The sequence below is a fragment of the Sus scrofa genome, chromosome 2 (assembly GCF_054392235.1).
Source record: "Sus scrofa isolate SSC_HxYL_T2T_F1_AM1 chromosome 2, Sscrofa_HxYL_maternal_Yorkshire_Landrace_v2.0, whole genome shotgun sequence".
NCBI classification, from domain to species: Eukaryota; Metazoa; Chordata; class Mammalia; order Artiodactyla; family Suidae; genus Sus; species Sus scrofa.
In genome coordinates, this window is record NC_139384.1 from 70,783,426 (window position 1) to 70,808,402 (window position 24,977).

The following is a 24,977-nucleotide window of genomic DNA, read 5'->3' on the forward strand; positions in this document are numbered from 1 at the left end:
TGACAACACTGCAACATGAATGAACCTTGGAAACATTACACTGAGTGAAAGAACCTGGACCTCAAAGGCCACAGAGTGTCTGATTCTATTTAGAAAGCTTGTCTAGAACAGTCAAATCCCTAGAGACAGAAAACAGATTAGTGGTTCAATACCTTTTTTAAAGAAATCAATTTTATTTTTTATTTTTATTTTATTTTTATTTATTTATTTATTTATTTACTTACTTATGTCTTTTTGAGGGCCGCACCCATGGCATATGGAGGTTCCCCGGCCAGGGGTCTAATTGGAGCTGTTGCTGCCAGCCTACGCCAGAGCCACAGCAACGTGGGATCCGAGCTGCATCTGCGACCTACACCATAGCTCATGGCAACGCCAGATCCTTAACCCACTGAGCGAGGCCAGAGATGAAACCCACAACCTCATGGCTCCTAGGTAGATTCATTAACCAATGAGCCACGAGGGGATATCCTTTTTTTAAGTTTCTTTTTAAGAAGTTAATTTTAAATAGATAATTTATTGAGATATAATTGACATATAATATTACCGTAGCTTCAGATGGCAACATATGATTTGATTTTTGTAAATTTTGTGAAATGATCACTTCAATAAATCTAGCTAACTTCCACTACTACACAGTTACAATTTTTTTGTTCTTGTGATGAAAATTTTTAGATCTACTCTCTTAGCAACTTTCAAATATACAATACAATGTTATTAACTAGAGTCACCATGTTGTACAGTACATACATGACATTTATTGTGGAGCTGGAAGTTTCTACTTTTTGACTCTACTCACCCATTTCACCCACTGCCTACCCTCTACCTCTGAAAACCACCAATCTCCTCTGTGAGTTCTGGTTTTGTTTCTTTCTTTCTCTAGATAACACATAAGTGAAATCAAATGGTTTCATCCTTCTCTGTCCGACATATGTCACTTAAAATAACGCCCTCACGGTTCATCCATGTTGTCCAAAATGGCAAGATTTTTCATTTGTATGGCTCAATATTATAGATAGATAGATCAATAGAGAGACAGACAGACAGGGACATATATCAGACCTTGTACCATTCGTTCATCAATGGACTTATATGCTTCCAAGTTTTGGCCATTGTAAATAAGACAAAGTTCCCAGTGCTACACAGCAGGATCCCATTGCTAATCCATTCCAAAAGCAATAGTTTGCATCTATTAACCCAAGTTCCCAATCCATCCCACTCCCTCCCTCTCCCCCTTGGCAATCACAAGTCTATTCTCTAAGTCCATGAATTTCTTTACTGTGGAAAGGTTCATTTGTGCTGTATGTTAGATTCCAGATATAAATGATATCATATGGTATTTGTCTTTCTCTTTCTGACTTACTTCACTCAGTATGAGAGTCTCTAGTTCCATCCATGTTGCTGCAAATGGCATTATTTCATTCTGTTTTATGGCTGAGTAGCATTCCATTGTGTATATATACTACATTTTCATTTTCTAATAGTGATGTTGAGCATATTTTCATGTCTTTTTAAGGCCATCTGTCTGTCTTCTTTGGATAAATGTCTTTTTAGATCTTATGCCCACTTTTTGACTGGGTTTTTTGGGGTTTTTTTATATAAAGCTATATGGTATCTTTGCATATTTTGGAGAATAATCCTTTCTAAGTTGCTTTGTTGCAAATATTTTCTCTCATTTTGTGGGTTTTCTTTTTGTTTTTTATGATTTCCTCTGCTGTGTAAAAGCTTTGAAGTTTAATAGCTCCAATTTGTTTATTTTTGTTTTTATTTTCACTATTCTAGGAGGTGGATCTCTTTGCTGTGAGTTAGGTCAAAGAGTGTTCTGCCTATGTTTTATTCTAAAGGTTTTACATTATCTGATATAATATTTAGGTCTTTAATCCATTTTTAGTTTATTTTTATGTGTGGTATTAGAGAATGTTCTGATTTCATTCTTTTATATGTAGCTGTCCAGTTTTCCTAAAACCACTTATTGAAGAAGCTCTCTTTTCTCCATTATATAGTCTTACCTCCTTTTTTGTAGATTAATTGACCATATGTGTGAGGGTTTATTTCTGAAGTTTCTATGCTATTCCATTGATCTCTTTCTGTTTTGTGCCAGTACCACATTTTTTTGATGACTGTAGCCTTATAGAATAGTGAAGTCAAGGAGATTGATTCCTCTGGCTCCATCTTTCTTTCTCAGGATTGCTTTGGGTATTCAAAGTCTTTTCTGTTTCCACACAGATTAAAAAATTTTTTGTTCTCCTTGTGTGAAAAAAAGCCATTAGTAATTTCATAGGGATTGACTCTTTAGATTACCTTGCATAGTATAGTCATTTCGACAACATTGATTCTTCTAATCAAAGAGTGTGATATATCTTTCCATCTGTTTGTACCATCTCTGATTTCTTTCTTCAGTGTTTTATGATTTTCAGAGTACAGGTCATGTGACTCTTTAGGTTGGTTTGTTCCTACGTGTTTTATTTATTTTGAAGTGATGATAAATGGGATTGTTTCCTTAATTACTCTTTCTGATTATTCATTGTTATTGTATAGGAATGCAAGGGATTTTGTGTATTAATTTTCACTGCCTTTTAAACTTGACATAGCCTAAAAAATCATAAATAGACATTGAATATGCATTAAATTTATTTACTGAGCACAGACCATATACATTTTCTCCTTTAGAGTACTGATTTAATTATTACAAATAGCACCTACTGTTTTCCAGGGCACCATCCAAGATTACTCATTTAATTATCATAACAATTCTTAGAGTTAGGTAGGGGGAAATGGAGGTACAAAGAGGTGAAGAAACAAGCTCAAGTTTACAAAATGGGCAGAACATGAATTTAAACTCAGTTGGCTGACTCCCATATCCCTTTGCCTGATGTCCATCTTGCATTGTCTCAGAACATACAGATGGCCCTCACGGGATCTGGAAAACAACCAGAACAATAACACCACACAATCTCTTGCCTCAGATTCCTTGCTTGCATAACTCCAGAGGAAGAATATGATTGATTCTTATTACGTTAGAGATGCACACTGTTCCAAAGTGTTGTAGCCACAGATGGGGATGTCCTGAGTGGCCTAAAGCTTTAGCAAGAACAGGATTTATCAGAAGGGAGTGGGAAGGCAAAGCATCAATGGCTGGAAGCTCGGATAAAGGAAGATTTTCATTTGGGGAGATAACCTAGAGGGGTACAAGGGTAGCCTTTGGAGATAGCCAACCATGGGTCTAATCTTCACTCTGCCATTCTGACCGCTCACCTTGAACAAGTTGCTGAGCCTCTCTGCACCCCAGTATTCTCAATGAGTAATCTCAAGGTCCTCAAAATGGGGTGATAAAGATAGCACCTCCCCCCAATACACTGACAAGAGGATTACATCATAGGAGGCAAAGAGTAGGACCTCAACCAGTACCATCTGTCGTTCATCAGGAGCAGCCCCTTGAGAAGGGCCAGGAATGATGCAAGCTGATGACCTTCCTCCATCCGGTGGCTGACCTCTCCACGTCACACCTCACTTCAGGCACAGCCTCCATGCAGGGAGCCAACCTCTCAGCAGTGACCGAATTCATCCTCATTGGCTTCTCCACCTTCCCCCACCTTCAGCTGACATTCTTCCTGCTGTTCCTGCTGATGTACCTGTTCACGCTGCTGGGGAACCTGCTCATCATGGCCACCATCTGGAGGGAGCGCAGCCTCCACACACCCATGTACCTCTTCCTGTGTGCCCTCTCCATTTCTGAGATCCTCTACACCTTTGCCATCATCCCACGCATGCTGGCCGACCTGCTCTCCACCCACCACTCTATCGCCTTCTCGGCCTGCGCCAGCCAGATGTTCTTCTCCTTCACATTTGGCTTCACCCACTCCTTCCTGCTCACTGTCATGGGCTATGACCGTTATGTGGCCATCTGCCACCCCCTGCGTTACAACGTGCTCATGAGCCCCGGTGGCTGTGCCTGCTTGGTGGTCTGGTCCTGGGCTGGTGGCTTAGTCATGGGGCTGGTGGTGACATCAGCCATTTTCCACCTCACCTTCTGTGGACCCAATATGATCCACCATTTCTTCTGCCACATGCCACCTCTGGTGAAGTTGGCCTGTGGGGACATCTCCATTGTGATCACAGGTGTGGGTCTGGTGTGTCTTTCAGCCCTTCTGGGCTGCTGCCTCCTCATCCTTCTCTCCTATGCCTTCATTGTGGCTGCCATCTTGAGGATTCCCTCAGCTGAGGGAAGGCACAAGGCCTTCTCCACCTGTGTGTCCCATCTCACTGTGGTGATTGTGCACTATGGCTTTGCTTCCATAATCTACTTCAAGCCCAAGGGTCCTCAGTCTCTGGAAGGAGACACGCTGATGGGCATCACCTACACGGTGCTCACTCCCTTCCTCAGCCCCATCATCTTCAGCCTCAGGAACAAGGAGCTGAAGAACACCATGAAAAAGACCTTCCTCAATAAATTCTTTCTTCATAGTTGCTGAAATGTCTGATTTTGTAGCAAGGGATGTGGCAGGTAGAGGCACTTCAGTCTATAATCCGCAAAATGGGCATAATCATGCTGCACTGGCCATGATTCCTATACATGATTTTTCCCACTTACCACTAATTGAGTGCTCTATATAAATTCTAGATATCTGTTTTCTCTCCTTTACCCCAATCCAGTTGACCTCATTCTTTCTGAATTCAGTGGAGTCAAGGTCTCCCCAATATTGACTTTTTGAGTCAACTTCCTCCTTTTTACTGTGCCTAAGAGTGACATGAAGAAGGGGGTGCCTATGTCCTGTGTTAAGCTACCTATATGCAGGGTTTATCTTCAATGTGTGAAGGAGGGATGCTTGCTCTGCTCAAAACAATAAGGTCATAAACAGCAACAGTGGTTTGGTGCCTGCTGTGTACTAATCATCGTGTACTATTTTTTAGATACCTACTCTCTCATTTTATTGCATTGAGAGGAAGAAATAATTTTTAATGGAGGAGTAGTTTTTCATTTCAGCTCTTCACATCTTTGGAGGAAGGATGTCTTCTCCTTTCAGTTGCTTTTGTTGACTGAACCGAATGATGGGTCTAAAGATACAAATTACAGAAAGAATAAAGAGGGGATCTGAACTTCTTCTAGGATAATAAATATGCAAAGAAATGGGGTAAGACATGTAAGAGAGAAGGGGAACTGCTGGTTAGTTTGAGGGATAGGGGAAAAACCTGATTGCTGGGAGTTTCAGGGACTTAGGAGAGATGATGGACCCGGTGGCTGGTGAAGAAATTTGGGGAAAGTGAAGGAACTTAAGTGGACATGTTTATAAGGTGAATAAGGCTGCCATAATGTACCCGATGGAAATATCCTTTCCTGACTCCCTTGAAATCCTCAATAAAAATCAATTGCATTTTCACGAGCTGTGGAGTCAGACAGATTAAGCAGGGGTGCATCCACAGGCTGTGCCTGCTTCAAGGGAAATGCTCAGGAAGAATAAGATAGCCCCTTTGGGTTACACTCTGTTTTTAAATGAGGCAGTGGATGCAGTGAGGTTGGGAACTTGCCCATAATCAAGAAGGTAGGGAGGTTAATGGATGTAGAATGAGGTCGATTGAGTGGGTCTTCTGTGGCAATGTGTGTCCAATTTGAGGATAGGCCAGCATCATCTGGAGGGTTTGTTAAATCACAGGTTTCTGCACCCCACATCAGAGTGTCTAATTCAGCAAGTCCTGGGGAGGGGGGACAGGGGGCACTTTAGAATCTGCATTTCTAACAAGATCCCATGTGATGCTGCAGCTAGGCTGAGGATGACATCTTGGGAACCATTAGTCTAAAGGATCCTTATCTCAAAGATGAAGACACATATGTAAGTTGGAAACAGAAGTAACTATCTCTCTCTCTCCCTTTCCCTCTCTCCCTCTTTTGTCTTTTCTTTCTCTTTCTTCTTTCTTTTTAATAGTTATGAAGATAACAGCTTCCCATTTTTTGAGCATTTATCATCAGCAAATATGGTCTTTAGAAAAATACTTTAATTAAAATGTACCTTGCATATGTATAATCATCACCACAGTGAATTCAGAACCTTTTCATCACTTCCAAAGAAACCTGTATCCCTTAGCTATCACCTCTATGTCCTGCCTGCCTTCCAGTCCTAAGCAACCATGAATCTACTGTCCCTATGGAGTTGCCTTATCTGGACATTTTATATACATAGAATTATAAGATATTTATACTTATGTGTCTGGCTTCTTTCATGTAGCATGTTTACAAGATTTATCCATATCATAGTCTGTATAACTAATTTTATTCCTTTTTTATGGCTGAATAAAATTGCACTGCTTGGATATACCACATTGTGTTTATCCATCCATCTGTCGATTTTCTGTTTGTTTCCACATTGTGGCTATCATGAGTATTTCTGACATAAACATTCATGTGCAAGGTTTGGGTGGACATATTTTTCTTTTTAAGAAAGAAGTAGAATTAATGGGTACTATGGTAACTCTACATTTAATCATTTGAGGAACCTCTAGACTCTTTTCCAAAGTAGCTGCACCATTTTACATCCTACCAGTGGTGCATGAGTGTTCCAATTTCCCCACATTCTCACCAGTACTTGTTATTATCTAACTTTTTGATTGTAGTCATACTAAACATTGTAATATCTTAATGTTTTTATATGCATTTCCCTGATGGATTAAGATAGGTATGGTCTTAAATGCTTAACACACAGAATGTGGAGTTCTTTTACTACATGAAGGAGATCAGATTATTGGTTCCATTTAAAGATGAAGAAACTGAGATATAAAGAGATTATATCTGTTAGCTAAAGATATTTCCCATGAAGTGAAAAAAAAAAACAGAATTTGTTAAGTTGGAGCTAGGGCTCAGACGTGTACATTTCTTAGGGGTTATGAGGAGGGTAATCCAGTGTGTTCCAGGAAGGGAAGAAAACCTGGATTGGAAAGAAAATATCAGTTTTAGCAAGAAAATATCAGTGAAGTGAGACCAGAACTTTAAAATATGCTCATTTCAGGGGATTAGGAACAAACACCTAACATGAGAAGACTGAGGAGACCTGTCCTAACATTAGCATGGCTGGATATAGTCATTCTGTGTTTGGTTTTCCTTAGCTGGTAGTATTAATATGGAAGAGAGTCATGTTTAAACATAAAGTTTCTTGAGCTTAAAAAAAATACCCTACAGTTGAATCCTTTTTTTTTTCTTTTTTTGTCTTTTTAGGGCTGAACTTGCATCATATGAAGGTTTATGAGCTAAGAACTATGCCACAGCCACAGCAACCCAGAGTCCAAGTCATATCTGTGGTCTACACTACAGCTGAGGGCAATGCCAGATCCTTGACCCACTGAGTGAGGCCAGGGATCACGTCCTCATGGATACTAGTCAGGTTCGTTACTGCTGAGCCATGACAGGAACTCCCCAAATCTGAATCCTTTTAAAGCCAGGAATTTGAATTATATTGAGAAGACTTAAGATAGCTAATTTAAAAAAAAAGATAGCTAATTAACAGTATTTGGGGACATCATTTCTATTCCCTATAAGTGGTGAAGGAGTCTCAGATAGTAAGGATTGCCCTCTTGGAGCTCTCATGTACAATTGATATTTAAGTGGCCAGCACAAGCCCTGGGGTAGAACCAGTGCTCCTTTGCTGATCACAGATTTGGAGATGTTGGGAACACACTGGTTGTCCTGGGGGAAAAGTAAGAATCATACTATGTGAATATGAAAGCTGACAGTAAAGGTGACTTTGAATTATATCCAAGAGGTGACATTGTGGTTCCTTGTAGTCATCAGAAAAAAAAATCAGCTTATTCTAACTTGACCAATGTCAACACTTTCTGAAATTTAAATAAACCATGTTTTACTCTTTTGTTTTATTTAACTTCAGTTGTTTTGTAAATTTAAAGTGACCAAAGAAGTTGAACTTCATGAATGCATGTTGTTTCTCTAAGTAGCATATTCTAGACCCCAAGGGCTGGGTCAGGGCAAAAGGAGTGAAGAAGGGTTGTGAAAGGGCAGCATTGCATCTTGGCTTTATTTATAATGTTGATATTGCTGTTTATTGTGAATTTTTCTATTAATTTTGATATGTTAAATATTGTATAAAATATGATTTATCACTGAATTTTGTAGTGCCCTCTTAAAATTACTGGTCAAGTGAGTGCCTACTTGCCTAACTTAGTCCTAATCCTGTCAGACACCCCCTTATCACCCCATCCCCAAAGACCTTACCTTTTTTTCCCTGAAAAAGTCCCAAAATTGAAAACTATCACTAACTTATCTCATGATGGAAAATAGGGGAAAATGTCAAAATATCAGTGGAAACACAACGAGGAACTTGGTGTAATGACCTTTCACATCATAGGGATAGAGATAGTACATCCCTTTACCCACTAGTATTGGCCAGAACCCCCACCTCACCCACAGGGCCCTGCCCTCACCTCCCATCCATTAATCATCTTCTACTTTCTGCTGTCCCCCCTCCCACACATTCCTAGATGTTTGCCATTCCTTGTTAATGGTCCCCTCTGATATACATGCTTCGGTATCCCCAAGGTGGGGCCATAGCCCAGAGGAGAAATTAAAGATCCTGGAGCACAGAGAAAGTCATTGATAGGGAGATATCCAGACTCTAGAGGACCTTCAATCCCTGAGCTACTGGAGCCACTGAGGGTTTCCATGCTAAATGTTTGAAGCAAAGATCAGCTTGAGTGATGCAACCTGCTGCCTTTTCTTCTCTTGTTGTGCTCTTCCCCAATGTTGACCCTGACAGCCTTGCTATCAGAAGTCCAGTCTCCTTCTCAAAAATGGTTTTCCTCTCCTCTACCCTCAATCTCCCAAGCTGTCTCTGTCCCACAGCCAGAGGACTCTTTCTAAAGAGAAAACCTGGAAAATCACCTGTCTGCTTATACCCTTGGAGCATAGTACAAACTCGTGTGGTCAGGTCTATGTTTCATCTTCAACAGCACAGCCCAGCCTTCCCCAGATCTCCAGCCTCTCTAACATCCCAGATATTCCTGCCATAAACCAAGAATGCTGGACCTCAGGGGTTTTGCACATGCTGCTGCTTCTACCCAGAATACACTTCCCCTGCCATATCCTACACATCCTTTGATCTGACCTTAATTATCACCTCTTAATTATCATCTGGCAGGAGTTCCCAATGTGGCTCAACAGTAACAAACCTGACTAGTATCAACAAGGATGCAGGTTTTAGTCCTTGCCTTGTTCAGTGGGTTAAGGATCCAACATTGCTGTGAGCTGTGGTATAGGTCACACAAAAGGCTTGGATCTGGCTTTGCTGTGGCTGTAGTGTAGGCTGGTGGCTGAAGCTCCGATTCAACCCCTGGCCTGGGAACTTACATAAGCCATGGGTGTGGCCCTAAAAAGAAAAAAGTGCCTGGCAAACAGTAGGTGACAAATAAATACTTGTTAAGTGAATACAGCAGAGTTTGCCATTTTTGGCACTGTTGACATTTAGGGCTGGCTGATTCTTTGTGGTGGGTTCAGTTCGGTGCATTGTAGGGTGTTGAGCATCATCTCAGGCCTTGACCTACCAGATATGGTAGCACATCTCCCCCTTTTTCAGTTGTAACAACCAAAAATGTCTCCAGAAACTTCCAATTTTCTTTCGAAGGGAGGGACTGGCAAGACCCACTGGAATACAGTAATAAAAGGAGACCTGATTAATGTATCCCAAGCTGTAGAGTTATACACATCTGGTCCATATCTTGGTGAGAGCCCTGATATTTCTCTGTGTGTCTTTCCACCAAGCACCATGGAAACTCTTCAAAGACAAGGAATGGCGACAGAGCTATCTCTGTACTCCCAAAACTAGCACAGAGATTGACACACAGAAGACAATTAATTATTAAATAGATCTTTAAAACTGGCATTTATTGAGTTCTTGTTGGTTGCCAATCACTGTCAGTTGCTCTGCATAGACAATTATTATAGATAAATTATTTAATTCTCAGATCCATTTAAATGTGGCTACATTATCATTAAATCTATTTTTTAAATTTTATTGGAATTTAGTTGAGTTACAATGTTGTGTTAGTTTCAAGTGTACAGCAAATAATTCAGTTATACATATATCCATTCTTTTCTTAAATATATTTTTAATTGTTATTTCCCCCAACACACTTTTCTTTTCCCACTGTACAGCATGGGGACCCAATTACACATACATGTATATATAATTTTTCTCCCATTGTTGTGCTGCATTGTAAGTATCTAGACATAGTTCTCAAGGCTACACAGCAGGATCTCATTGTTAATATATTCCAAGAGCAATAGTTTGCATCCATTAACCTCAAGCTCCCCATCCCTCCCACTCCCTCCCCCCCACCCCGAGCAATGACAAGTCTATTCTCCAAGTCCATGAGTTTCTTGTCTGTGGAAAGGTATGAGAGATATCATATGGTATTTGTCTTTCTCTTTCTGACTTACTTCACTCAGGATGAGAGTCTCTACTTCCATCCATGTTGCTGCAAATGGCATTATTTTGTTCTTTTTATGGCTGAGTAGTATTCCATTGTGTATATATACCACTTCTTTCTATTCCAATCATCTACTAATGGACATTTGGGTTGTTTCCATGTCATAGCTATTGTGAATAGAGCTGCAATGAACATGTGGGTACATGTGTCTTTTTTAAGGAAAGTTTTGTACTGATGTAGGCCTTTGAGTGGGATTGCTGGGTCATATGTAGTTCTATGTATAGATTTCTAAGGTACCTCCATACTGTTCTCCATAGTGGTTGTACCAGCTTACATTCCCACCAACAGTGCAGGAGGGTTCCCTTTTCTCCACAACCCCTCCAGCACTTGGTATTTGTGGACTTGTTAATGATGGCCATTCTGACTGGTGTGAGGTGGTATCTTGTGGTAGTTTTGATTTGCATTTCTCTAATCGTCAGGGATATTGAGCATTTTTTCATGTGCTTGTTGGCCATCTGCATATCTTCCTTGGAGAAATGTCTATTCAGGTCTTTCGCCCGTGTTTCCATTGGGTTGTTGGCTTTTTTGCTGTTGAGCTGTATAAGTTGCTTGTATATTCTAGAGATCAAGGTCTTGTCAGTTGCACCACTTGAAACTATTTTCTCCCATTCTGTAAGTTGTCTTTTTGGTTTCCTTTGCTGTGCAAAACCTTGTCAGTTTGATTAGATCCCATTGGTCCATTTTTGCTTTTATTTCCGTTTCTTTGTGAGACTGACCTGAGAAGACATTCATAAGGTTGATGTCGGAGAATGTTATGTTCTCTTCTAGGAGTTTGATGGTGTCTTGTCTTATATTGAAGTCTTTCAGCCAGTTGGAGTTTATTTTTGTGCATGGTGTGAGGGTGTGTTCTAATTTCCTTGCTTTGCATGCAGCTGTCCAGGTTTCCCAGCAATGCTTGCTGAATAGACCCCTTTTTTTCCCACTTTATGTTCTTGCCTCCTTTGTCAAAGATTAATTGACCATAGGTGTCAGGGTTTCTTTCTGTGTTTTTCTATTTTGTTCCATTGGACTATATGTCTGTTTTGGTACTAGTACCACCCTGTCTTGATGACTATGGCTTTGTAATATTGCTTGAGTTCCAGGAGAGTTATGCCTCCTGCTTGGTTTTTGTTTCTCAGGATTGCTTTGGCAATTTTGGGTGTTTTTTTGTGGTTCCATATGAATTTTTGGACTGTTTGTTGTAGTTCTGTGACAAATGTCATGTGTCATTTTATAGGGATTGCATTGACTCTGTAGATTGCTTTGGGTAGTATGGCCATTTTTACAATATTAATTTTTCCAATCCAGGAACATGGAATATGTTTCCATTTTTTTTACATCTTCTTTAATTTCCTTGATTAATGTTTCATATTTCTTGGCATATAAATCCTTTGCTTCCTTGGTCAGGTGTATTCCAGGGTATTTGATTTTTGGGGGTACAATTTTAAAAGGTATTGTATTTCTGTATTCCTTTTCTGATATTTCATTGTTAGTATACAGAAATGCAACTGATTTCTGAATGTTAATCATATATCCTGCTACTTTGCTGAATTTGTTAATCAGTTCAAGTAGTTTTTGGGTTGAGTCCTTGGGGTTTTCTATGTGTAGTATCATATTGTCTTCATATATCCATTCTTTTTCAGATTCTTTTCCCATATAGTCATTAAACCTATTTTAATGTTGGGAAATGAACTATGAGATGATATGGGATTTAACCAAAGGCACTGCTTCAACACTTAACCACTGCACAGTCCTATTTTCAATTCAGAGCATCTCTCTTTTTTCTCTTGAGAAGGCAAAATATCATCCTTCTCCTTGCTATCAGCTGTTGCCATAAGGAATGAGTCATGTAGACAATTCCTGGTGGCTAGTAGCCATATAAAGGAGCTGTTCATGCATGGAGAAGGAGAATATGGGAGAAAAGATCGAGAAGCTCATTTGGAGCAGCATTTCTCCCAATGGCACCCCCTTCTAGACAAAAATGCTCTCCACTGAAGTCCCACTCATTTGGCCACACTGATAACCCAGATGATAGTCAAAGTTGGTTGTTCCAATTGAACCAATGCCTAGCTCTGTGTTCATAAGTTCACTAGGCAAATTCTGAAATTATAATATCATCCTAACTACTATTTATTGAGTATAACCATGTGCCAGGCACCAGGCTAAGCCCTTTACAAACATTGTCTTACTTCAGTCTCATCACTTTCCTAGAAGGTGGGAGTTTTTCACTCTTCCAGGATAGACTCAGGGAGGGAAAGTGACCTGTCTACAGACACACAGCAATGCATGAGAGCCAATTTCCCCATGCCCACTCCAACAGTGAAAATAAGCTTGAAAATTTTTTTCCTATCCAGTTGGATGCACAAAAATAGCACCTGGTGCCTTAATTTACCCTGATTTTTCTAAATTAATGTATTAAACAATAATTGAAAGCCTACATATTCTGTGGTGGCATACAGCAGTGGACAAAACAAACCAAGAGTCAATGACCTCCTCAAAGCAATATTCAAATGGGCAGAGACAGATGATATCCATTAAGCAGATAGATGTCAGGAGATAATAGGCATGTAGAGGACAAATAAAGCAGATCTTGAGTGATATAACCACAGGACATGGCCAGGGGTGTTTTTTTTTTTTTTTGTGTGTGTAGTATGATTAAGGAAGGGTTATATGATATTTGAACAGAAAAGACTCCAAGGAATTGAAATTTGAGTTGCTGTTTTCTGAGATAAAGACTGTGGAGAATGGGAGTTCCCATCCTGGCTCAGTGGTTAATGAATCCGACTGGGAACCATGAGGTTGTGGGTTCTATCCCTGGCCTCGCTCAGTAGGTTAAGGAACTGGCATTGCCATGAGCTGTGGTGTAGGTTGCAGACACGGCTCAGATCCTGTGTTGCTGTGGCTCTGGCATAGGCCGGGGGCTACAGCTCCGATTAGACCCCCTAGCCTGGAACCCTCCATATGCCATGGGAGTGGCCCAAGAAATGGCAAAAAGACAAAAAAAAAAGACTGTGGAGAATAAATGTGTGTGTGTGTGTGTGTGTGTGTGTGTGTGTGTGTGTAAGGTAAGAAGAGAGGGAGGGAATGCAGGAGGGAGGAAGAGAAAAAGAGAAAAGATAACCAAGTTTTGGATACATTAAGTTTGAGATGCCACCTAGATATCCATTTGGAGATAATGAGTAGGCAGTTTGAATGGAGTACATATAAGAATTTGGGGGTCAAATATGTGCACAAATACATAAAGCCATGATACTATGTGGGAAGGTGGAATCCCCAGGGAAAAGAGGGGCTGACAATGTCCAATTATTGATAGCTTAAATAGCTGCCTTGTGTTCCATCTATGACAGAACTAAGATTTGTTTAACAGTCCTTTATTAATGGATATACCTAACATTTTCTAATCTTAAAGGCCAAAGATTGTGCACCCCATTATTTACACAGAAATAGAATACATATCTATATTCTATGTACATCTAGATATACATCTAATCAGGTGTCCTTCAAATTACAGAGGCAAGACTTCAACTCAGGTTATCCTCACCTCAACAGAGTTTTTCACACAGTTTCCCAATGCTTTGGAGGGCATGAGGTTTCTCACAATAAACATTATAAGCCAACATTTTGGTTTCTTAAGTATTGTGGAGATTACACTAGTCCACACAAGAAACATCTGTTAATCCATTAGATCTTCCAAGCACCATGTTGGGGCTGGGTATGATGGACAGATTTCCTTACTCCAGGAAGCTTGACTAAGGAATTGTCATAAGTTAGCAGGAGATGTTGGGTGCCTGACACATCATTGGCACTCAATCACATCCAGGTTCTCTTTCCATTTGGATACAAGTAGGGTCAGAGGCCAAGGTGGCCTTTAATGCAGAAAATTTAAAAGGCTAGTTTGTATTACCGTCCAGGTTGTCCTTGTTGCTGTTGGAAAGGAGCATGTTGGCTCAGTGTGAAGGAGTTACTCAGGAACTCCTTCAAAACCAAAAATTATTTTGAAAACATGAAGTAGTCCAGAATCTACAGAAATATTCCATCAATGTCCCAAGGATACCCATTCCAGAGTGAATTGGAATTGCCCCCCTGTGGTTTTAAAAGGCTCATAGTAGGCTTGACTGCTTGAAAAATGGAATACTTCTGGATGGGAGACCCACAAAACTCACTGTAGGAAAATCATGTATTAAGGCATTGGTAGGAGAGGACCTGGGAATCAGAAGAGATCTACACTGGAATCCTGACCCTACTAAGTTGTGTGAGTTGGGATGAGTCACACAAGCATGTTCAGATTCCCTTCTGTTAAATGGTGTGCATTGACATGATCCCAACTATGACGCTGTAACGAGATAATGCATTTGAGATGTAGCATGAAACATGCAGTATATTATGCAAAGTAGAATTTTCTGGGAGCCTCAGTTTTGACTCCCACTTCATGTTAACCTAGGGTGTTTGTACTGCTCAAATTATAGAGAAGGACTGAATTCAACTTTAGGACAAATGATACATAGTTTACTCTTCAACTTAAACATAAATACATGTATTTTCTTTTTTTAACTTCTGCTAGTTTGACTAATTTATTGCTTGTACATTTTAATTACATTGTTGATGTACACAACAGTATCACCACAAACTAGTGTCCATTATTATAAATTGCCATTTTAAATTAATAATCTGAAACACATACATTTGTCTAGGAAATTTTTTAAAGTTAGAGATTTAATTGACATACATTAGTGTGCAGCTTTAAGGTATGAAATGTGCTGATGTGATACATTTATATGTTGCAATATGATTACCACCATAGTGTTAGCTAATACCTCTATTATGTCACAATATTATCATATATTTTTTGGTAGGAATAATTAAGATCTAGTGTCTTAGCAACTTAGAAGTTTATAACACAATATTATTGTCTATACTCACAAAGCTGTGTTTTCAACCTCCAAGCTTATTTATTGAATGGTTGCAAATTTGTGCCCTTAGTCAACATCTCCCGAATTCCCCCTGCCCCTCAGCCCCTGATGATCATTCTACTTTCTGTCTTTATGTGTTTACCTTTGTTAGAGTCCACATATAAGAGATATCATATAGTATTAGCCATTCTCTTGAATACACATATTTTCAACAAATTCTAAGTACTATGAAGTATGCTCAACCTTAAATCCCCCCTAATGCCTATGAAGGATCATTAAGCCAGGGTGATCATGGGAGACATCTTCATCCTGGGCTCTGCACTCATCACTGTGGTTCAATAAACAGTTTCCCACTGGTCCATGTACAACGTCACACTCTAATATAGCAGGCAATTTCTCATGGTGGGACTTCTTTCCTTCAACTAACAGTATAGGCTTCTCTTTCTGCAGCTGCTCAAGATTGACTCTTGAAATTTGGAGGTTTCCTTGACTTTTTCTGAGCCTGCTTATCACTGTTTCTCACTGATATTGCATAGACCTGTGCAATGCTGAAATTTAGGGTGATTTTCTCTTTTCTTCCGTAGTTTGGTTTAGTCTTCTGTAGCCTCACAAAATATGTATTGTAGATATCTGTCGGTCACTAGTAGAAGGTGAAAACATGACCTATTCCATTTGTCTTTACCATATGGGTTTCTGGGATGGAAGTACTTATACCACCCTGGTTTTTGGCAGGAGAAGAACAGATTCTAGGCTTAATGACCCCTGACAAAATGCCCTACAACTGATAGGAATCAGTGAACCTGGATTTCTCTGTGTTATCATTTCATATATCTTTCCACCCTGAACACATTAATGATGTTGTTTAACCATTTTTCAAATATTTGGATGTTTCATACAAGGGTCCTTATAAGCCTTAAAGCATCAGACAAATACAGGGTATTACACGCTCACAGGACATCATCTTTCATGGTAGCATTTGGTAACCTAATGTAGCTATTTCCAAGAATTGTCCCCAGATAATCACATTGTTTCTGGGTAGAGTTTGCTGAAGGTTTTATTCATGGTGTTCTTCAGCTCCTTGTTCCTGAGGCTGAAGATGATGGGGCTGAGGAAGGGAGTGAGCACCGTGTAGGTGATGCCCATCAGCGTGTCTCCTTCCAGAGACGGAGGACCCTTGGGCTTGAGGTAGATGACAGAGGCAAAACCGTAGTGCACAACCACCACGGTGAGGTGGGACACACACGTGGAGAAGGCCTTGTGCCTGCCCTCAGCTGAGGGAATCCTCAAGATGGCAGCCACAATGAAGGCATAGGAGAGAAGGATGAGGAGGCAGCAGCCCAGAAGGGCTGAAAGACACACCAGACCCACACCCTTGGCCACTACATGTACATCAGTTCCACAGGCCAACTTCAAGAGTGGAGGCACATGACAAGCAAAATGGTGTATCTCATTGGGTCCACAGAAGGTGAGGTGGAAAATGGCTGATGTCACCACCAGCCCCATGACTAAGCCACCAGCCCAGGACCAGACCACCAGGCAGGCACAGCCACCGGGGCTCATGAGCACGTTGTAACGCAGGGGGTGGCAGATGGCCACATAACGGTCATAGCCCATGACAGTGAGCAGGAAGGAGTGGGTGAAGCCAAATGTGAAGGAGAAGAACATCTGGCTGGCGCAGGCCGAGAAGGCGATAGAGTGGTGGGTGGAGAGCAGGTCGGCCAGCATGCGTGGGATGATGGCAAAGGTGTAGAGGATCTCAGAAATGGAGAGGGCACACAGGAAGAGGTACATGGGTGTGTGGAGGCTGCGCTCCCTCCAGATGGTGGCCATGATGAGCAGGTTCCCCAGCAGCGTGAACAGGTACATCAGCAGGAACAGCAGGAAGAATGTCAGCTGAAGGTGGGGGAAGGTGGAGAAGCCAATGAGGATGAATTCGGTCACTGCTGAGAGGTTGGCTCCCTGCATGGAGGCTGTGCCTGAAGTGAGGTGTGACGTGGAGAGGTCAGCCACCGGATGGAGGAAGGTCATCAGCTTGCATCATTCCTGGCCCTTCTCAAGGGGCTGCTCCTGATGAACGACAGATGGTACTGGTTGAGGTCCTACTCTTTGCCTCCTATGATGTAATCCTCTTGTCAGTGTATTGGGGGGAGGTGCTATCTTTATCACCCCATTTTGAGGACCTTGAGATTACTCATTGAGAATACTGGGGTGCAGAGAGGCTCAGCAACTTGTTCAAGGTGAGCGGTCAGAATGGCAGAGTGAAGATTAGACCCATGGTTGGCTATCTCCAAAGGCTACCCTTGTACCCCTCTAGGTTATCTCCCCAAATGAAAATCTTCCTTTATCCGAGCTTCCAGCCATTGATGCTTTGCCTTCCCACTCCCTTCTGATAAATCCTGTTCTTGCTAAAGCTTTAGGCCACTCAGGACATCCCCATCTGTGGCTACAACACTTTGGAACAGTGTGCATCTCTAACGTAATAAGAATCAATCATATTCTTCCTCTGGAGTTATGCAAGCAAGGAATCTGAGGCAAGAGATTGTGTGGTGTTATTGTTCTGGTTGTTTTCCAGATCCCGTGAGGGCCATCTGTATGTTCTGAGACAATGCAAGATGGACATCAGGCAAAAAGACATGGGAGTCATGGAGTTTGAATCCCTGCTCTGCCCATTGTATGAGTTTCTTCACCTCTTTGCACTTCCATTTCTATATGCCTGGCTCATGGAGTTTGAATCCCTGCTCTGCCCATTGTATGAGTTTCTTCACCTCTTTGCACTTCCATTTCTATATGCCTGGCTCATTTGTTGTGAGAACTAAATGACTTATTTTTGGAGTTTTTGTTTGTTTGTTTTTGTCTTTTGTCCTTTTAGTGCCACACCCAGGCATGTGGAGGTTCCCAGGCTAGGGGTCTAATCATAGCTGTTGCTGCTGGCCTATACTAGGGCCACAGCAATGCCAGATCCAAGCCGACCTACACCACATCTCATGGCCACAGCAATGCCAGATCCAAGCCGACCTACACCACATCTCATGGCAACACCAGATGCTTAACCCACTGAGCAGGGCCAGGGATCGAACCCGCAACCTCATGTTTCCTAGTCGGATTCATTTCCACTGTTCCATGATAGGAACTCCACTTATTTTTGGACTGAGATCTGGAAAATAGTAGGTAGTACCTACAATAATTAAATCAATACACAAAGTGAACAAATGTATGTGTCTGTGCTCAATAAACAGCTTCAACTGAAATTTCATTAGATTTCAATGTTTCTTTACAAATAATAACAATTTTGAGTGATTTATTTTAATTAGGCAATGTCAAGTTTAAAAGGCACTGAACTGCTAGTCTACTTTTTGTCTCTGTGTATTTGCTTGTGTTATACATTTCATATAAATGGAATCATACACCATGTTTCCTTTGGGGTCCGGCTTTTTCACTCAGCATGGTGTTTTCAGGGTTCATCCATGCTGTAGCATTGTTAGAACCTCATCCCTTTTTATGGCCAGGTAATATTGTTTTATGTACAGACCACACCTTGTTTATCCATTCATCCATTGATGGACATTTAGGTTGTTTCCATTTTTTTCACTCTTGTGAATAGTTCTGCTGTAAAGTGTCATGTTGGAGTTTAAGATGTATCAGTGGTTTTCAGGGGCTAGGGGAAAGGGAGAATGGGGTGTGACTGCTAATGGGTGTAGGGTTTCCTTTGGGGGTGATGAGAAAGTTCTGGAACTAGGTAGAAATGATTGTGGTAGCACAACATCATGAATGAACTTGATGCCACTGAATTGTGTGTTACAAAATGGCTAAAATGGTAAATTTTATGTTGTATGTATTTTACCAGTATAAAAAATTAGGAAGAAAGGAGTAAATACCTTCTTAAGTGGGCTCAGGTCCTGGATCAAACCCTGACAGGTTGATAATGAGACATGAAGGGGGAACTAAACACTCTGGTAATGGGAGGCTGCATTCCCCAAACATCCCTGGTGTCCAGAGTGCCTTGACTTCTCTCCCTTGGAGTCACTTGCTGCTTTCCTTCACTTCTGGGTCAGCACCTGCCCTCAGGTCCCCAGGATTGTAGCCCCAGCAGCCCTACTCAGTCCTGATCCTCTGAGATCCTAGAGAAGCAAATCAACGAGGATGACTTGTAAACAGAAGCCTTCAAGAGAAGGCTGAATGGGTGAGAGTGGGATCATGTGGGCTGTGATTACAAGCTTCCAGGCTTTCCAGTGTCTAGTGCAATGTTCCTCAATATTTGGCGCCAGATCTTTCTTTTCTATGGGATGTTGTCCTGTGCCCTGTAAAGTGTTTAGCAGCATATCTGGCCTCTACTAGTTGGATGCCAGTAGCCTCAGCTCAGTAGTAACAAACAAAAATGTCTCCAGACACTGCCAATGTCCCCAAGGGTCCGGGGTGTGGGGGTTGGGCAAAGTGGACCCCAGATGAGAACCAATGATCTAAACAGTATAGCTGTAATTCCTTAGCTGCCCCTTCTGCCCAGCTCTTGGGTCCTCCCTTTCTCCAAGCAGCGAAAACCTGTTAGTCTTTAAGACTCGGCTTAAATGTCACCTTCTCTGATGTCCAGCAGCCTTCCTGGATATCTCTTCCTAAAGCAGATTTATTCACTCATTCCTGGGTGCTTCCAAAACAACAACTCCAGAGTGAGTTTAAAAGTCCTTGCTCCTAAATTTGTCATGACCTTCTTTATAATGTGTCCTGTTGGAGATGCAACTGTCTCTTGCATTGGATTTTGAGTTCTTGATGAAAATAGTTACCCTTAATTGGACATTGGCACCTGTGTTCCTGTGTTTCTTATCAAATTTGTACCTAAATATTGTGATCACTTTCTATGATCCACATTTTACAGATGTGGCAGCTTCGTTCCACATAGAACATATCACTTGCCCAAAGGAGCTTGTCTCCTGAGCGGGGCAGTCAGGATCCTCACCCACAGTTGAATAACCCAAAGCCTGTCATTTCCTAATCTCTCTTTATACTCATCAATTATCGTTGGCTATTAATGAATGTTAAAGGCCACTCCTAAGATAGTTTCACTACACCAGACAATCCACTCACTCCCTCTCTATAATAATTAAGACCACAAAAGCCACAGCCATGAAGAAAGAAAGAAGATCTATGAGAAGACAGGAGTTCCCCATGTCCTGAGTAATGGCACAGGGCTGCATATACATGCTCTGGGATGATGGGATGCAGAATTTAGCTAAGATTGGTGCCTCTTCATTCTGGGAAAAGGCAAAAATATAGAGGAAGTAAGATTTGTTGTTGTCAGAGACTCAGGGGGAGAGAAGGAGAGATGAAGAGGTTGAAGTCAGAATTTTTTTTAAGATGGAGAAATAATTCTTTATGATACTGTAATGCTGGATATGTGACATTGTGCCTTTGTCAAAACCCACAGAATGAACACCAAGAGGGAACCCTAATATAAACTGTGGGGTTTAATTGGTAATAATGTGTTAATATTGGCAGCAACTGTAACACAGTTACCTCACTAATGTACAATGCTCTTTTATATAATGATTTTTTTTTCATTATGGCTGGTTTACAGTGTTCTGACAATTTTATACTGTACAGCATGGTGACCCAGTTACACATACATGTATAGATTCTTTTTCCTCACATTATCATGCTCCATCATAAGTGACTACACATAGTTCCCAGTGCTATACAGCAGGATCCCATTGCTTATCCATTCCAAAGTTAATAGTCTGCATCTATTAACCCCAAGTTCCCAACCCATCCCACTCCTTCCCCCTTGGCAACCACAAGTCTCTTCTCCAAGTCCATGATTTTCTTTTCTATGGAAAGGTTCATTTGTACCATATATAAGATTCCAAGTATAAGTGATATCATATGGTATTTGTTTTTCTCCTTCTGACTTTACTCAGTATGAGAGTCTCTAGAATGTTAATTAGAAGCTTCCTGCAGGGAAAGAGGGCTTATAGAAATCCTCTGCACTATTTGCTCAATTTTATGTAAACCTGAAACTAAAACAAACAAACAAACAAAAAACCTGTTAAGTATAGTAATTTAAAAAAAAAATTTAGAACCATGATGGTATGGGTGCAAGATGGCAGAGAAATGAATCTACCAGGAGGACACCCAGTGGTTTCCTTTCTAAGTAAACTGAACAGCCACAGAGAAATGGTGTAATCTGGCCACATTGCACTTAGAGGAACCCAGAGTGTGGCCAGTCCCCACCCAGGAATTCAGTGGCCAAGCCTGTCAGTGGGCAACTCCTGTCCAAACATTCCCCTGGGACAGGGTTTTCCAACTTCAGCATTAAGGACTTTAGGGGCTGGTCATTTTCTGTGGTTGGGGGCTGTCCTGTGCATTAGAAGATATTGAGCAGCATCTCTATTGCTCATCAATGCCAGTAGCATCTCCCAGTTGTGACAATCAAAAGTATAATCACACATTGTCAAATAACTCCTGGGGAGCAAAACTGCCCCTGATTGAGAACCATAAACTAGGTCTATGTCATCTTCTGCTTGCCTTACCTGTCTGCTCCCACCCTGGCTCTCTCTTCTCAGTGAGGTTGTTCTGGTTCCCCTCTCTGCATCTTCTCTCCCATCTCAGCCACCTCCTGCCTCCCTTTTCTCTCCCTACCATCACGGCACCTGTGCTTCCCTTTACACCCTCAGGGGGTGACTGGAGCCTCTCAATTCTAAATTCTCTTGTCTGTTTTCTCTGTCTCCGCACAAACTTTTTACCCTTATTTTTGGCCAAGAAAGAGAAGGGGTTAGAAATCAGACAGTTCTGGGTAGTTTGGGGTGGAAGCTCTTCTCTTTATGCACCTCAGTTTCCCACCCCATCCTGAAAAATACTCATGACATTACTTTGAAGCTAGGAAGTAAAGTCCTGTCTTCTGATCCCATCCCATAGACTCAAAATGAACAAGGAGTTTTATACACAGAGTGGCTTCTCTGAGTGTGTGGTGACTCCCCAGGTCTCTCCTGGTCAGGTTAAAGGGAGGAAAGATGATTTACCTGTGGCTCAATGTTCTGCACCTGCTTCTGCCTCACTCCAACAGGAGGCCCTGTTTTGGTGTTTCCCTGCAGGTGAGGGCTGCAAGGCAAGGAGCCTGCCAGCTGTTTGGGGAGAGGGTTACCTGAGTCTAACTGCCATTATTTATGCTGCCTCTGCTCCCTGCATGCTGCCTTCTCTCTCTGTGGTTCCCCAGACTGTGCCTCTGCCTCTGCTACAGAGATGCTCTGACCCATGGGGACCCTGCAGTGCATTGGGCAACCTCAGGGAAACTGTCATCACTTTCCTTTCCTCCTCCTTGCCTTCCAGGGGTGAGTCAGTTACCTGAGATTCTCAGGGGCTCAAGCAGTCTAATGCTTCACAAGTTTGTGATTTGGGGCCCTGGATGCTGATACTGGCATTAAGCCAGCACTGCCATTGCCCACTGAGGATGAGGAGGCTGCCTGACTTGCCTCTCCATCTTCTTTCTTCCCCATTAAGGCCATTTGCCCAATTAAAAGTCCTTTTAAGTTTTTAAAAATTAATACACAAATATATGTGTCTTATTAAATAACTGCAATGCTACAAGTAAGGCTATAATGGCCAGCCATATGATCATGAGATGGATTTAATGGGCAGCCTTAGACCTTTGTACACATGAGGCATTTGAACAAACACAAACCCGTAAAATAAGAGTACTGCTGTGGAATTTTGTTGCAATCTTCTGTTTGTTTTGGTTTTATTTTTGAGGTGAAATTTACGTAACTTAAAATTTTCTAAAACATTTTAATCACCCCCAACAAATGGGAGAACCACTACCATTAGCAGTCTTCTCTCCCCCACCCTCTGGCAACCACTACTGCTTTTTGTCCCTATGGATTTTCCTGATATGGACTTCTCATATACATATAATATGCAGCCTATGGTGTCTGGCACTTTTTCTCAGCAAAATATTTTTGAGATGCATGCATCAGTGCTTCATTCCTTTTCATAGTTGAGTAATATTCTTTGGACATCCAGATGGACCACATTAGGCTTATTCATTCACATATTGATGGGCATTTGGATTGTTTCTACCTTTTTGGCTGTGAGAGTAGTGCTGCTATGGATATTTGTGTACAAGGGTTTAATTGAATTCTTTTCATTTCTTTGGGGTATATTCCTAGGAATGAAAGTGCTGGGTCACAGAGTAATTCTGTATTTAATTTTTTGATGAACCACCATGTCGTTTTGCATACTATGTATTTATTTATTTATTTTTTTAAACTTCCCCATTATTTTTTTCTACTGTGCAGCATAGTGACCCAATGGAATACTACTCACCCATAAAAAAGAACAAAATAATGCCATTTGCAGCAACATGGATGGAAGTAGAGACTCTCATACTGAGTGAAATAAGTCAGAAAAAGAAAGACAAATACCATGTGATAACACTTATTTCGGTACTCTAATATATGACACAAATGAACCTTCCCATACTATGTATTTTAACGCAGCTCAGATTGTCCTTTAGGTAGCTTTCTGTAACTTAGCTTTTTAACTTAACATTTTGGAATACTATTCGTGTTAGTTTATGTAGACCAAAGTTTCTCAACCTGGGCAGTGTTGACATTTAGGTAGGGAAGTATCGTCCTTTGTGGTGGGGGCCGTCTGAGCATTGCTGGATATTTAACATGATCCTTAGTCTCTACCCCCTAGATGCCAGTAACCTCCCCACACCAGCCATGACAAAATATCTCCAGATATTATCAAACGTCTCCTTGGGGGCAAAATTACCCCTAGGTGAGAACCACTGCTATAGAAGCACCTCATTTTATACAATAAATTTAATAGATCAATTGAATAAATATAGGCAATGCATATTTAACTGTTAGATACCTCAGTTTGCATCCAATTTTCTCCATTATTAGGAATAATACAATATATATCCTTATCCAATATATATGACTTTTACCACAATCAGGCACTATCTGATTCAAATTCATATGGAGTAGTGAGATGATAATATCATAAGAAATTTGATCCTTAAATTTAAGAGAAATTGCCAAATTAAACTCTCCTGAGTGGCTGTATGCTTGTGTGTCAAAGCACCTCTTTCCCCATACCCTTACTAACTCTTGACAGGGTGAAACTTAATTTCGCCTATATAGTTGAAAAGTGGGCTCCCATTGTCACTTTAAATTGCATTTCCCTAACTACTAGTGGGGCTCAAAATCTATACTATTTTAGCTATATGGATTTCCTTTTTGTGCTATCCCTATTCAAAGCCTTTACTCATTTTTTTCATTGGATTGTCCTGCTCATATTGATTTGCAAGCATTTTAGTAGAGATTCTAAATACCAATTTTGCCTAGCAATCTTTTTCCTTTTCCTTCCATTTCTTGTGCCTTAATACTGTTCCTATGGGAAACATTCTTCTTGGTTTCTTCCAATGCTCTTTTATTACGGGTTTAGGGGGTCACTATAACATGTGGAGAAACTGCCTTTTTATAAATAAAGTTTTATTGGAACCATAGTCATGACAATTCACTGACATATTGTCTATGGCTGTTTTTGTGGTACAAGAGAGGAGTTGAGTAGTTGTGACAGAGATAGTGTGACCTGCAAAGTTGGAAATATCTA

At 41.0% G+C, this 24,977-nt stretch overlaps 2 protein-coding genes across 2 annotated transcripts; one reads left to right on the forward strand and one right to left on the reverse strand.

The window, feature by feature from the left end:
* Nucleotides 1-3,461: 3,461 nt before the first annotated feature.
* On the forward strand, nucleotides 3,462-4,469 carry LOC100524789 (olfactory receptor 10H1-like). The gene has a single exon (XM_003123459.2). The coding sequence runs from the start codon at nucleotides 3,462-3,464 to the stop codon at nucleotides 4,467-4,469; it is 1,008 nt and encodes a 335-aa protein (XP_003123507.2).
* An 11,922-nt stretch (nucleotides 4,470-16,391) lies between these two features.
* On the reverse strand, nucleotides 16,392-17,399 carry LOC100524975 (olfactory receptor 10H1). The gene has a single exon (XM_003123460.2). The coding sequence runs from the start codon at nucleotides 17,397-17,399 to the stop codon at nucleotides 16,392-16,394; it is 1,008 nt and encodes a 335-aa protein (XP_003123508.2).
* Nucleotides 17,400-24,977: the final 7,578 nt, after the last annotated feature.